This window comes from Rhineura floridana, chromosome 6 (genome assembly GCF_030035675.1).
Source record: "Rhineura floridana isolate rRhiFlo1 chromosome 6, rRhiFlo1.hap2, whole genome shotgun sequence".
NCBI lineage: Eukaryota > Metazoa > Chordata > Lepidosauria > Squamata > Rhineuridae > Rhineura > Rhineura floridana.
In genome coordinates, this window is record NC_084485.1 from 30,110,041 (window position 1) to 30,125,666 (window position 15,626).

At 41.3% G+C, this 15,626-nt stretch overlaps 1 protein-coding gene across 5 annotated transcripts in view; it reads right to left on the bottom strand.

Moving 5' to 3' along the window:
• Positions 1 to 15,626, bottom strand: part of SLC9A8 (solute carrier family 9 member A8) — a 117,682-nt gene that overhangs the window by 5,418 nt on the left and 96,638 nt on the right. For 4 of the 5 annotated variants that reach the window (XM_061631330.1, XM_061631331.1, XM_061631334.1 and 1 more), the window contains 3 exons: positions 10,529 to 10,645; positions 2,748 to 2,830; positions 189 to 300 (listed from right to left, as the gene is read on the bottom strand). In XM_061631330.1, coding sequence (XP_061487314.1) covers positions 189 to 300; positions 2,748 to 2,830; positions 10,529 to 10,645 — 312 coding nt within the window. The remainder of the gene's footprint in view (positions 1 to 188; positions 301 to 2,747; positions 2,831 to 10,528; positions 10,646 to 15,626) is intronic. The other variant, XM_061631332.1, reaches the window with a different exon arrangement.

A 15,626-nucleotide genomic window follows, 5' to 3' on the forward strand; every position in this document is an offset into this window, starting at 1 on the left:
CAGGTAATATATTATTATAAAACAAGAATAATATAAATTTAATCAATAAATAAAATTAGTAAAATGTAAACTCCTCAAGACAAGGAGGACCTTCATTTTTGCTTGTGTTCCTTTGTTAAATGTCGATCAGTAGTGCAATATAAAGAACTAACAATAATCAAATAGTGTTAAGTAAAGAAAATACTTACCGCTGAACCACATGATGAACATCATTTTGGGTGTGATTTTGTGATCGCGGAAAAAATTAAGCAGATAGGAGAGTGGGAAAATATTGACAGCTCTGCCAAAAAGCACAAGCACCTGTCAAAAACAAGCAATTTAGCTACTGAGCAATGGGAAGCATCACTACAGGCACATCAGAGCAATCTAAACTCCAAATGACTTGTGAGGACACTCTTCAGATCAGCTCACAATTAGTGTTGCTGATAAAAGCATTTGATGCCAGCCCAGGTCATCTGCAATTTTTTTCAAGAGGAGGTATCCAAGGAAGTAGCTCCATTAGTGCAGGGTTTTACTTGCCCCCACGTTCTCCCCAAATCTGCTCTAAAGAGTTGGGGGGGGGCAGAACAAATTTAGGGAGTGGGTAGAGAGAGGAGAGGGAGGGGAAGTTCCATAGCATTGCCAGAAATCCTTGTGCTAAAAGGAACTATTTTATTGCATACTGCCCAATGGAATTAGAACATGCCAGATACACAAATAACAATCACCTGATACTTTTCAACTAATAGCTAGTGAATAGAAAGCCAAGACAGCATGAAATCAAAGCTCAGGAATGAATCTGAATGCAGATCTTGCTCCCAGGAGCACTACCAGGGATAGTCCGGCTCAACTAATAACTTCTAGTAGAGGAGAAGCTGAGCAACTAAGGCAGGGGTGGGGAACCTTTGGCCCAAAGGCCAAACCTGGCCTCCCCATTTGGCCAGCGAGGCCCTTTTGGGGAAACCACACCCACCTACCCAACACCTGGCACCTTACCTGATGTCAGGTTTGGGGCAGGGCTTCAAAGGGACAATCAGGAGCTTTAAGGGGGCTCCCGACTGTTTCTTTGCTGGAGCAAGGCATGCTTGCTCAAGGAGAGGAAAGTGGTTTCCATTGAAGGCTGGACTGCAGGGCAAACCACATGCCCCCATGGTATCTAGCACCACATTTCCTTGCCCTCCCTTTCCTGGCCTTGGACTTATACTACACCATTACACACCATGCCTAAATGGAAAATATGAAGCCACTCCATGCTGAGTTCAGACCATTTGGAGCATTTAGGCTGCAATGCAAGCCCCTAACTGGCAGCAGCAGGGTTTAACAAAGTGGCATACCCACTGCCGCATCCTCAGCCCTGCTGCTCCTGCCAGTCAGGGTGGATGCATGGTCCAATGCTGCCACATGACGACAGCAGAGCTAGCTCAGAATCCAGTTGATCCTTTACTAGTCAAGCTATGCTCCCTATCCACCCCATTTCAGAGGTTTGTGCTGCCTACAGCCAGCAGTAGCTTCCGCCATCCGCAGTTTGGGTAAGCGCGTTTGAACTGCTTCTCGGTGACAGAGCTCCACTGCTGGCAGAGGGGCACTACCTCATCCAAATGCCTCCAGTACTGCAAACTGGGAGGTTGGATTGCTCTGCAAGTCCAGTAAATTCTAACAGATAGCAGTTCCATAATCTGAGGGCTACCATAGAGAAGGCCTGCAGATTATGGAACTCCCTCTCCACGGAAATGTGGACAGCCTCAACCCTGCAAAGCTTTCAGTGGGTTTAAAAACAAGTTTGTTAACCTGACCTGTACAGAGAGCTCTGCCAATTTCAGAACGTTGACACTAGGAGTTGATAAGATTTTGTAGGGTCAAAGAATAATCGAATACTAGAAACGGTAGGGGCCTATAAGGCCATCGAGTCCAGTGCAGAAATCCAACGTAAAGCATTCCCAACAGATGGCTGTTCAGCTGCCTCTTGAATGCCTCCAGTGTTGGAGAGCCCACCACCTCCCTAGGTCACTGGTTCCGTTGTTGTACCGCTCTAACAGTTAGGAAGATTTTCCTGATGTTCAGTTGAAATCTGGCTTCCTATAACTTGAGCCCATTCTCCCATGTACTGCACTCTGGGATGATCGAGAAGAAGTTTCTTAATTCTGTTGTGAATATAGCCCCAACTCTACTGCATGATTCTTATTAATGGTTTTATTTGTCCCAGCCTTGATTCTTTTTAACTTTTAAAATGATGCTTGACATATATCCAGATTAGTACACTGAAAAGAGAATATATGCAAAAATCACAGACCCTCAAGGACTTAAGGGCTGTAGCTCAGTGGTAGAGCATCTGGTTTGCATGCAGAAGGTCCTAGGTTCAATCCCTGGCATCTCCAGGGAGGGCTGGGAGATGCTACCTGCCTGAAACCCTGGAGAGCTGCTCTCAGTTCATGTAGAGAATTCTGAGCTAGATGGACCAATGGTCTGACTCAATATAAGGCAGCTTCCTTTGTTCCTATGCATAAGCAAGGTCTTACAGAACTTCTGAAAAGCTCTGCCTTGTGCTTCGACATGGTGTCCATAAGTGCACTGCAGCCACAAACAATGCTTTGCCGCTATTCCTATTTTGCAAACGAGGAACAAAGGTTAAAAAATGAAGGCCACCCAGTGGGTTTGTGGCTAATCAAAGAACAGAGCCATTAAAATTTGGAGGCCCTTTGCAGCATCAACCAGCGGGGCTCAACACACACCTATCTGAAAAATGTCAGAAGAAGAAAAGAAGTCCTTACTATGCACCAGATGACAAAGGACATTTCAAACTTGTGAGGAAAGCTAAAAATCGACAGGCCCAGAAATGCAAAAACACACGTTTCTGAAAGAGAGAGAACAGAGATGAATCGTCAAATGACACCAGGCTGGACAATGCAAAGCCACAGGCATGACCCTTTTATGCTACAGTTTATTAACACTAGTCTATGTTTACCTAATCAAACAGCTTGGGGGATTTTTTTTTAAAAGCCCTGCGTGATATATGTATGAAGCTGCATAAATTAATGGGGAGTTGGCAAGAACAAAGGAAAGAGGTATTCAGGGTGCCCTGATAAGGTTGTTTCATCTATCTCCTTCCTAAAGGGAGAAGAAGAGGAAAGAAAGAGGGATTCGGAAGACTCCTCTTCTGCTTCTTTTGCAGCAAGCTCTACAACTGTTTTTTCCAGCAGTTCTAAAGCTGGGCTGTATCCCCTCTTATGTTTTAAGGTGGAGCACACAATGAACAGGCCACACACAAAAAAACCCTGCCTGCTTTCTTTTAGCCAGCAATCAAAGACCTCATATAGTACATCATTACTTGTGTGAAAACTGGTTAAAGGGAGAACAGAGAAAGAGGTCATAGTAAACTGTTTTTATTCTGGATGTAGTGACACAAACGCTCTTGCATTTGGACTCAAGGTTACCAAACTTGTGGACAACTGCTGCAAAATACCCCCTGCTTTTGTAAATGAGAGCAGATGCCACAAGACCAGGGCCACAGAGCTGAAGTTTGGCCATTTGTTGGGTTGCTTCTTAAGTGACATCACACTTATTCTTGGCATGGTGTAGCAATCAGAAAGATTGTGTTTGGGAGGCTCTAGGACCAAATGAGTGAGTAAGATGTACCTCCTGAGAGCTATGCAACATTGCAGCTTGTTTGCATGTAAATTTGGTCTACAATCCTCAATCAATGTGCTCCAAAGCAGTTGCATTGATTTAAATAGGAGTAAATAGGTTTTTGCTCACAGCCTAAAGTAAATCTAAATTGCTAGATAGCTCAGACCTGTGCTCTTGCAAGAAGACCTTGCAAAACAGTCTGAGCTATCCAACAGCATGTGATTCCTTAAATTAATTAGTCCCTTGCCAGCAAGATAAATAGGAGGTATGCACATTCAAATTAACAGAGTATAGTATTATTCCAGTCCGCTCTTCATTAAATCTTGAAGAATCTGTTCACTAAATCTTGAAGAACCTTGGATATTTTGCTTTAAACATATATTTAGGAATATTATGCAAATCAGTACAAATATTAATATATTTATTTGTTTAAAATCATTTAAATCCCACTGTTACTCCCTATGGAGATCCCTATGGAGCAGTATAAAGTAAAATACTATAATACTATAAGCGGCGGAAACGGTAAACTCACATCAGCCCAAAGGACACAAAAGGTTGATTAAACAAAAAGGTTTTTATGCAATGGAGTTAAATACAGGTTTGGCAGTGAAGGAGCCATGCAGATCTCCCAGGAAAAGGAGCTCTAGAGGTACAGTGCCACCACAGAAAAGGCCTCTCATTCATTGTCACCTTATGAATAGCTGGGGAGATAGCAAGAAAGGCCTTCATAGAAGGTCTCAAGATTATATGGAAGAAGGCAGTCCTTTGTGACTGGCAAGATGTAGACAAACAAAACAAGGACATCTTTACACAATGCATATTTACCACAATACCTCCTGGAACGCCTCTCCCGATATGAACCTGCCCGTACACTACGTTCAACATCGAAGGCCCTCCTCCGAGTTCCGACTCATAGAGAGGCTCGGAGGATAGTTACAAGAACCACGGCCTTCTCAGTGGTGGCCCCCGAATTGTGGAATAGTCTTCCCGTTGAGGTGCGCTTGGCGCCGTCATTGCTATCTTTTTGGCGCCAAGTTAAAACCTTTCTCTTTGCTCAGGCATTTTAGTTTAATATGTTCAAATTGGTTTTAGATTTGTGGATTTTTATATATATGTTTTTGTACCGATTTATGTGATTTCATTGTATATACTTTCTGTTGTACACCGCCCAGAGAGCTATGCTAGCGGGGCGGTATAAAAATTTAACAAATAAATAAATAAATAAATAAATAACTTCAGTACGAACATCAGGGCCCTGCTGGATCAGACCAAAGGCCTATTTAGACCATCATTCTATTCCTGCACCCTGTGCTGGTGTTGCACTGAGTATTCAGGTGGGCAAAGCTGGGTCAGGTCAACTCCTCCCTCACCCACCCAGGACTCGGTAATGCACACCAAATTGGCACCCTCATCCATAATCAAATCATGGATCAGTGTGGTCTTATTGTGTACCAATCTGGCATTAAACAACAGCACACACAGGCCAGTGGGCGTAGCAGATGAGCAACCAGAAACCCATCCATGGGAGGAGTGGGAGTGAGAAACAAGGCATAGATAGCCTTGCCCTTGTCTTCCATGGTAGTCCATCGCCTCCCCATGACTATAACTCCCGCTACCCATGATCACTGAAATTGGGGTGGCATCACTCATGTCCCTCCCAAGACTCCTCCTAAACACATGATATAAACAACAACAGCCCACCAATAAAACCAGTTAATCAGAACAGTTATCCCAGTATACCTCTGAGAGAATTGGGAACAGTATTACTAAGATTTTGTTGTTGTTGTTATGTGCCTTCAAGTCGATTACGACTTATGGCAACCTTATGAATCAGCGACCTCCAACAGCATCTGTTGTGAACCACCCTGTTCATATCTTGTACGTTCAGGTCAGTAGCTTCCTTTATGGAATCAATCACCTCATTTGGCCTTCCTCTTTTTCTACTCTGCTGTACACCAAATACTTGTTTCCCAGGTTGTTAGTTTTCTGACAAATGGACGCACATTCTGCTAAGAGAAATTCCCTTATCTAGTGATACCAAAATCAAGGCTCAAATTCTCCCATTTTAAAATTGCATCTTCCCTGATTATAAATATTCCTTCCAACCCAATATCAACAAAACTTGGGAAATTTTGTTCAATTCCCTTTGGTAAAGTCTCCTGATGAGACTGCAAGCTAACACTAACCTGGAGATAAGCCCCATTAAACACAGTAAGACTTAACTTCTGAGTAAATGTGTAGTTGTGGTTGTTGTGTGCCTTCAAGTCAATTACGACTTATGGTGACCCTATGAATCAGTGACCTCCAAGAGCATCTGTCATGAACCACCTGTTCAGATCTTGTAAGTTCAGTTCTGTGGATTCCTTTATGCAATCAATCCATTTCTTGTTTGGCCCTCCTCTTTTTCCCAGCATTGTTGTCATTTCTAGTGAGTCATGTCTTCTTATTATGTATTATTAGTATGATAACCTCAGTTTCATCATTTTGGCTTCTAGTGACAGTTCCGCTTTAATTTGTTCTAACACCCAATTATTTGTCTTTTTCACAGTCCATGGTATCACAAAGCTCTCCTCCAACACCACATTTCAAAGGAACTGATTTTTTTCTTACCCGTTTTTTCAGTCGAACTTTCACTTCCAAACATAGAGATCGGAAATACCATGGTCTGAATGATCCTGACTTTAGTGTTCAATGATACATCTTTGCATTTGATTACTAGGACTACACCACCCAATATCTTTCACACAGGGCACATCTACTCCCGCCCCCATTTCACACCCTGGGAAGGCCAGCCTCTGCCAATTGTAGGCTCTCACTCTGAAGGCACCAAGCAGAACCTGAGCACAACAATGCTCTCTCCACTGATGAGTGGTATTCAGAGGCTTACTGTTCTGACAATGGAGATAGGGAATCTTCTAACATATGGAATTCAGTGCCATATGAGATGGTGATGATACCAGCCTCTTGAAAAGTTTGAATAAATGCATGGGAGGTAGTTCTAGCTATTAACAGCTATTAGCCATGGCAAGTGGGACCGGCAACAAACGTCCTGTGCTCCTGTTCAGAGTTCCAGCCAGATAACCAACTATACCTTTTTTTCAGAATACTCCATTTCATTCCCTCTCTCCCGTTCTTTTCTCCTCCAACAGACACTCAGCAATCTGTGCCATGAACCCCATGGAGCTTACTTCTGAATAGACATGTATTGGATTGCAGCCCTACTGTTTTTTAGTCTCTATATGACACAGGGTGATATTCAACTAAGCCCTACTCAAAGTAGACCCATTGCATGTCTATTAACTTCAATGAGTCTGCTCTGACTAGGACAAGCATTGAATACCAAACACAATTAATAATATTGCCTAAAAGGTTTAACACTTTTTATAAGGGCCAGGATGGTGTAGAACTAGGACCTGGGAGACCAGGGTTCAAATCCCCACTCAGCCAGGAAGCTCACTGGGTGTCTCTCAGCCTAACCTACCTCACAGAGTTGTGAGGATAAAATGGAAAGGTGGAGAACCATGTATATCACCTTGAGCTCCTTGGAGGAAAGGTGGGACATAAATGTAACAACAACAACAATACTCTCCACTTAAAATGACAAAGCAAAGTCCACTAATGTACGTAAAAATTAAGGCCACGTAAGAAAAGCCAAGCTATGGAGAGCATACTTTATATTTAGCCGCTTCATATTCTTTCATATTAATTTATTGGCAGTTTTTCTTTCATTACCAAATAGCTTCCTGATATCCAAAAGCTTTTAACAGAAATTTAGGCATGTTGCCTCTCCTATACCTAAAAATAGCCTAGAGGGGGGAAGGCAACAAAGAGATTTATTCTGTTATCAATCTTGTGACAAGACTTAGCCAGAGCCTGCAGGATGAGGGAGACGAAAAGATTTACTGCACATTTTATCCTCTTTGGCAGTAAAGGTGACTTTAGACTGCTTGGCAGACTCCATATTAGTAAGTCAGGACTGTGTGGAAGAGGTACTCCCCCTGGCTACAGAAACATTTCTGTTTCTCCCTGTCCATAATTCACATCTCTGAATGACTTTAAAAGGTGATGGGACGAGTTCAGGAAAGATAAGTCTAGCGGTGGCTGTTACCCATGATATCTAAATGTCCAGCTTCAGAGGCAGTATATCACTGATCACCAGGTGCTAAGGAACAACAGCAGAGATGTGCCATCATCTTCATGCCCTACTGCAAGATTTCCCAGAAACATCTGGCTGTCCAGTGGTGTGGACTAGATCAGGGATGGAGACTCTGTGGCTCTTCAGGTGTTGTGGACTGTAACTCCTATCATCCCTGATCGGTAATCATGCTGGCTGGGACTGATGGGAGTTGGAGTCCAACAACATCTGCAGGGCCAGAGGTTCCCCATCCATAGACTGGACAGACTTTTGGTCTGATCCAGCGGGGCTCTTCTTATGACAACTTGAAACCACTGCCATTTGTTTGCCTTAATACTCGAAAGCAGAGGTCATCAATGTGGTGCCTTCCAGATGTTGTTGGACTTTCAAATCCCATCAGCCCCAGCAAGCACAGCCAATGGTCAGGGATGATGTAGATATAGTCTACTAACATCTGAATGGCAGCACATTGGGTAACCCTTCTCAAAATAACGGAGTATATGGGAACACAGTTCACACATGTTCGCCTATTTTCATATACATCACTTGATTACTCAACGCTTGATGACTTGTTGCCCAGGTGTGTCACGAACTCCACTGAAAAGCATTGTATTTGTGGGGAGGTGTGATACTATCCAAGATTAGATTTCTTAATATGGCGCTTGCATTTATGGAGAGTTGCAATTGCAAAGCTGAGAAATGATTAGAATTGATTCCTGTAATAATTTTAAAAGATTTGGTTGAGCTATTTGTATAGCTGAGCATTTCTGGGGAGGTATAAGCATTCACCATTTGCCCTAGGTCTCAAATGTTCCCATGTAAGCCCTTCCTAGGAGGGAAGGAATGGAATGGGTAGCCCTGGAGTTGGGACAGAACAAAGGAGAGTGTGGGACGGGGGATTACATAATGATGAATAGTGTATATAAAGGGAGCATGGATCAGGAGTGGCTAACCCTTTTTGGCCTGAGGGCCACATTGCCCCATTGCAACACTTCTGGGGGCTGTATGCTAGTAGTGGATGTGGCCATCCCCACACCCATGCACATACCACATGCACATTACACACACATTACAATACAGAAGCAAAGAACCTCTCCCCCCAACTCCTCAGCTGATCCATGCAGATCAACAGAGAAGTGGGTTTGTGCGATATTTTCCTTCCCATCATGGTGCTGGGCTAGGTGGAGAGATTTAAGCAAATTTGATGGGTGTTGGGGTTAGAGCAGGCTGGATTCACCTCTGGTGTAGATAGTGGAGGTCTAGGTATGAACACATTCTTGTTTCTTCCCAGCAGTGAACTGGGAAGTACATGTGCAGTAGTGATGTGCTCTGTTTCTGCAATAATCAATTTGCCATGTGATTAATTATTATTTCTGATATTCTCTCTTTGTGGAGATAATTTTGAAGTAGCAACACTCCATGCCTGGTTTCTGATTCATTCTTCTTTTCTCCAATTTGTTTTTTTTTAATCGTTTTGAAATCATTGATAGTGTGTGTGATACTTTTATCCATCTACTTTCTATGTGAGCTTTTCAAATGTGTATTCCCTTTCACTGATGTCACTGAAGTGTTGATTGTAACTGACAGACAGGAAGCAGCAGGGGGAATGAGGTGTTGATTGTAAGCAGCAGGGTGGGAAGACACTGACTTGATTATCTGCCTTAATCTGCTCTGCAATGCACTTGAAAAGGAATGTAAACGGGCAATTATTACTGAATACAAAATAAAGATGGATACCAGTAGAGACTCGTGAACAAGTAGTGATTATAAGAGCAATAATTCTCTGCAAAGCAAAAATAAATAAATCTGAGATCGGAAAAATGAGAACATATAGGAGGAAAAAGTAATAGGATCATTAATGACCACCAGGGGGCTGCAGCAAAAAAATGAAGCATTAAAAAGGAGAGGATTCCATCCCTAGTGTGCAGTAAATGATGGGTCTCTAAAGCAGAGCTTGCAACTTCTTATATTCTTACAGCTTCTTGCATCCTTTGAGCTGTCCTTTTCTCCCACCTCACTGTTTGTTGTGTTGGGCTTCAGAAGGTTGCTTTTAGTTTAGAGGCATGCCATATCCAGATGGAATGTGCCTTCGGTCAGCCTGGTCAAGTTACTGATGCATAGAAATCAGAGCTACTTTCTCAGCAAGGCAAGCAAACACATCACTGAAAATATGTATGTATATGTGCATGCCATGGGTGGATAGGAAGTTAGTGGTAGGGCAGCTGTCAGGTAAAGTTCTGAAATGTGGGTTGCAGATGAAATGTTGCTTGGGGATGGCCAGAGGGATGTAGTGGATAGAGTGGGCGTGGGAGTACTGGGTTTTTAGTCTCCTCTCAGCCACAAAGCTTACTGGGTGATCTTAGGCTACTCAGTATCAGTCACCCTAACCCAGCCTTTCCCAACCAGTGTGCCTCCAGATGTTGTTGGACCACAACTCCCAACAGCCTCAGCCTGCTGAGGCTGATGGGAGTTGTGGTCCAACAACATCTGGAGGCACACTGGTTGGGAAAGGCTGCCCTAACCTATTATACAGGGTTGTTGTGAGGGGTAGCTCCCAGCTACACTGCCCTGAGCTCCTTGTAGGCCTGTAGGACAGAAATGTGAGAAACGACCCTAATAATTCACACACACACATACCTACTTGTAGTTGCCACGTATTGAAAGTATGCACGTGAACCAGTCCAAAGATCTACGCTAGTGCGGAGCTACACAGGAAAATGTGGATAATCAGGAATTGTTTGAATGGCTGAAGTTCAGACCATGGAGACCAAGCAAAAGACGGGCACGTACCACACATGAATGCAACGGTTCTCAGCGTCTGCTGCATTAGAATCTGTGTGACTGGAGAAAGGTTATGATGAGTGTAATGAGACATTACGATGCCGGAGAATAAAATAGCCATGATACCTGGGGAAATAAGAACACAATCAGACAAAGAATATGTCGCATATCTACGTAAAATTTTACACATCTTTCCTAATGGTTCCTAATTGCGAACCGATGAAAAAAGTATCAGCACTGTTCTGCCACAAAGGGAATTGGAAAGTAAATTAAGGCATGAGCCCTACTTGACGCTCAGGTCTAAGTAGTTGCATCACTACTGTACAATGAGTTTGGCCAGCTGCCAGAGGTGTCTTAATCATCTGGTTCAACCTGAACACAAGGATTTGTCACTCCTGGTGTGCTTTAAAAGACAACTTCTGAGCCCTAAAGGTACAGAACGTCCTGCACATGCAAGGGCTTCCCTATTCTTTTCAAAATTGGGGACAGTTCCTCATGCCCAGTGGGGATAGATGTTTCTATTTAAGTGTCTCTGAGATCAATGTGAACAGGGAATCAGTCCTTTCTTATGAAGATCTCCATGGCGTTCCTATGGAGCTTTGGATCAGGCAATTGGGTTGAATCATTGCATGAAAGGCTGAGTCCACCTTTTTTCTGCCTTAAACAGAAAGGAGGAGATCTATTAATCAAAGCATCTATAGGTTGGGAAAATGAACCATCTGCCCTTTCACAGTTACGCAGTGACCAGATTTCAGAAAAACAAGACAGCATGTAAGGAATAGAAAATGGACAGGAATCTAAAATTTACAAAGGGAACATTTCTTTCCTCTAAGCCATGGTTAAGAAAAACCAAAAAGTACATAAAATATATTCTGGGACAGTAGCCAACACTGAACTACAGTTTGTGGACACATTGCATTTCATCATCGATTGATTGAATTGAAACTTTATTTTTACCCCGCCCTTTTTCCAAACTGGAACTCAGGGCGGCTTACAAATAGAACTACATGTAGTTAAAAACATACAATTAAACTACAATTAAACTACAATTAAACTATGCACAATCTTAAAACCTTAAAAGGCACTTAAAAATCTAAAAACAATTTAAAATAATACAAATAATAATATAAAACAATAAAACAAGCCTTGTAAAGCCCAATCCTAAACACCTTCTATCCTGATTGATAGAATTCTATCATCAACAATATTCTCACTCTAAAACAATTACGGTTCAATGTGGATAATGAGTAAGTGCTTGCTGGGGGGGGCACTGTCAACAGCTAAAGCAGCACCTTCAAGTTTAACACATTTATTGTGGCACAAGCTTTCCTGTGTAAAAGCCTACTCCATCGGATGCATGAAGACAAGCAACAGACTAAAATGCCCTTCTGAAGCCTTTTAACATGAACCTATGAAACATGCTAGCGCTGAGCACTATACCCAGATCAGTGGCCTAATTAGTACCTCAAACGCAACACTAGGCTGAGTTGTGGATAACAGGGCATGTAACCTACAGGTAACTTGTATGGCTGTTATTTATTTAGAAATATTTAAAATATTAATAGTCATATAGATAAACATGCATTGGCTGAAGCACAGAAAGCATTGTAAGTCAATGCCTCGTTTCGCCTCAAACAAAAGTAGTTAAAAGGTCTGATGAGGTTTGCCTACAGCTTAGCTGAACTGGAATGGAAAAGAATATGGCTCGAGTAGCTAACTTTGATGTATGCATGTATGTAGTTTGGGACTTGAGTCAAGGTTGGATTCTGCTATAATTAGCAGAATTTCACCCTAAGCTTTTTCAAGTTGATACTTCTTAGTAACATAGGTTTTGAAGAACTACAGTAGGGCCCCGCTTTTCGGCGGCCTGCTTTTCGGCGTTCCGCTAATACAGTGGCTTCCAATTAGAGTAAGGCCCCACTCATACGGTGCTTGTTCCGCTTTTACAGCGTTTGTTGGGCATCGGGTGCCATTCTATTGAATGAGTTCCGCTTTTAGGCTGGTTTCGGTTTTAGGCGGGGGTCGAAGAAGCTGACAGCAATGTCGTCAGGAGTCTAGACCAAGAGGCTAGACTCCTAGCAGGGGCAACCAAGGCAGAATGGTCAAAGCTGAGACACCAGACTAAGATGCATCCAAACTCAGAGGAAGGCAATGGTAAACCACCTCTGAATACCTCTTACCACAAAACCCCTATGAACAGAGTATTCAAAATGCAACACGAGATAGTGCTGCAAGATGAGACCCCGAGGTCAGAAGGCACTCATCGAACTACTGGGGAAGAACAAAGGACAAGTACGAGTAGAGCTGTGACTAATCACGCAGCTGGGTCAAAGCCGAAAGGAAGCCCAGAGGCTGATGCGCACAGATGTGAAAGTCCGGAGTTGTACGATGCACACAGTAGGAACATGGAATGTGAGAACCATGAACCAGGGAAAGTTAGAAATTGTCAAGCAAGAAATGGAACGTATCAGCATTACAATACTTGGCGTGAGTGAATTAAAATGGATGGGAATGGGACATTTTCAATCAGGCAACTACAAAATATTTTATGCAGGGAACGAGAAATTAAGAAGAAACAGGGTTGCTTTAATAATGAGAAGTGATGTAGCAAAAGCAATCAGGAGCTATAATGCAAGGTCTGAGCGAGTGATATCAATGATATTAAATGGGAAACCTATAACCATCATCCAAGTCTACGCTGCAACGGCAAACACAGAAGAAGAGGAATTGGAGAGACTTCCCAGGATGATCCTTACGCCTGTGCAGCCTCTGAGACGAGCTCCGTCTTGGATGAAACTTATCCAGTTTTAAATTCAGTCAGAAGGGTTTTTTCTGACTGGGGATGATTTCTTCCGGATAAGGAAGAAGCGTGAGATCTGCCACATAGTTTTGTTTTGATTGTTGGAGTCTGGAATTCGTCAGAATTGTCTGTCTTCCAGCAGTTCAGACAGAGCGAGGATTTTTATGCTAGCTCAGCTGGATAAGTGACCCGTTTTTTTTTAACGGATTAGCAGGCAAACCTCCTGTCTACATTTATCATTTTCTTATCTATATAGCTAAAGAGATTTGTCAAAGTAACAGCAATTAAGATAACCTAGATGAGGTAAGACTTTCCTTCTTTATTTACGGAACTAAGGGGGAAGAAAATATAAATAGCTTATCTTTTTTTTTATTGCAAAAAGCTGACATGGAAAATTGCGTTTTAAAGATTACAACGGATGAGAGCTTTCTGATTGGGAGAGATAAGAAATCTTTTTGATTTATAAGACTTTTGTGTAATATATATAAGGGACTATTTTTTCTGATCTACTTTTTTTTTGGACGAATCTGCTCATTCTCTCTGCTACTAGTTATTTGAACGCTGTGAACTAAAAGCTGTTTTTGCACTTCTGGGCATTTAAGAGATAAGGACTGTCTAGCGTGTGACGTTAGTTGGTTGGAAAGATTAACTCCTTTGTAACTGGATAAAGAAATAAACTGCTCTTTGCTTGGGACATTGAAAATTGAAGGAGTTTTGTTCTTTTGGTTTTAAGAATGACAATTAAGAAGATCATGGATGTACAAGAAGGGACTTTATTTCTAGACATGCTTCAGAAAATAATGAATGGGATTAACTCAATAAAACAAGAACTGAGAAATAATAGACAAGCGTGGAGAACTGAATTTCATGAAATGAGACAGGAGCTGAAAGAAACTCAGGATTCTATGAGAAAGGAGAATAAACATAGATCTGGAAAACAAAAAAAGGATGAAAGAGAAATTAAAGGCAAGGTTCAATCTATGGAGATTGGCTTAAATATGGACATGAAAAAAGATTTGGATTTCCTGGTTGTGACGGATCCTGGAGATAAATATTACAGTTTGGAATACAGCGCTGTCTCTGAAGGAATTGAAGAGATTGGAGATAAAGATATTATCGGTTCAAAAAAATTCCTGGACTGGAAGGATTTGATGGAACTCGAAATGGAGAAAGTTAATAGAATTAATCCCTGTTTTGTGTCAATGGAAAAACCTTCAAGAAATGTACTAGTGTATCATGTGGAAAAGAGGAGCAGAGATGCGGCTTTGAAACAATACTTCAGTGTTACGTTTGGATTTGATGGTAAGAAAATATCTGTGATGGAGGAAATTCCTATCAGACTTTTATTATATGACTATGACAGCAAGATTTTTGGGTGCGTAAAGATGGAAGATGGACCCAATATGGATAATGACAGAAGAGCGATTTGAAATTACTGGACTCAGTAGATTTGATGAGTTGGATTAATTGACATGTTTATTTAGAAAAAAAAATTGATTGACATATATCTCAAGGATTGGAAACTTCTCTTTGACTTTTTGTGGAAGATTAAAATGATATGATGTTAATGAGATTTCAAACCAACTAAGATAACTGCCGGAGGAAGGTGATTTTATAATCTATTAAGAGATAGGTCTGTTATATATTATAGATTTATAGTTGAATTATAGTGTTTTGAAATTACTGGATTTAGTAGATTTGATGAGCTGGATTAATTGGCATGTTTATTTAGAAAAAAATTGATTGACATATATCTCAAGGATTGGAAACTTCTCTTTGACTTTTTGTGGAATATTAAAATGATATGATGTTAATGAGATTTGAAACCAACTAAGATAACCGCTGGAGGAAGGTGATTTTATAATCTATTAAGAGATAGGTTTGTTATATATTATAGATTTATAGCTGAACTATGACAAATCGGAAGTCAATATTTTTATATATATGTATTTTTTTTGTATTGTATTAGTTATTGATTTGTGTTGTTTTCTTTTTGTATTATTTTGGTTTTGAAAATTAGAATAAAAATTAATTGAAAAAAAAAAAAGAAGAGGAATTGGAGAGATTTTACACAGAAGTACAGGAAGACGACTGTACACATGGACATCACCAAATGGTCAATATAGGAATCAAACTGATTATATAATTTGTATCAGAAGATGAAGAAGCTCCATACTTTCTGCAAAAACAAGACCAGGAGCAGACTGCGGTACAGATCATGAACTGGTCATATCAAAAATCAGAGTAAAGCTAAAGAAGAACAACAAAGCAATCATAATGCCAATATATAATTTAAATAACACCCCA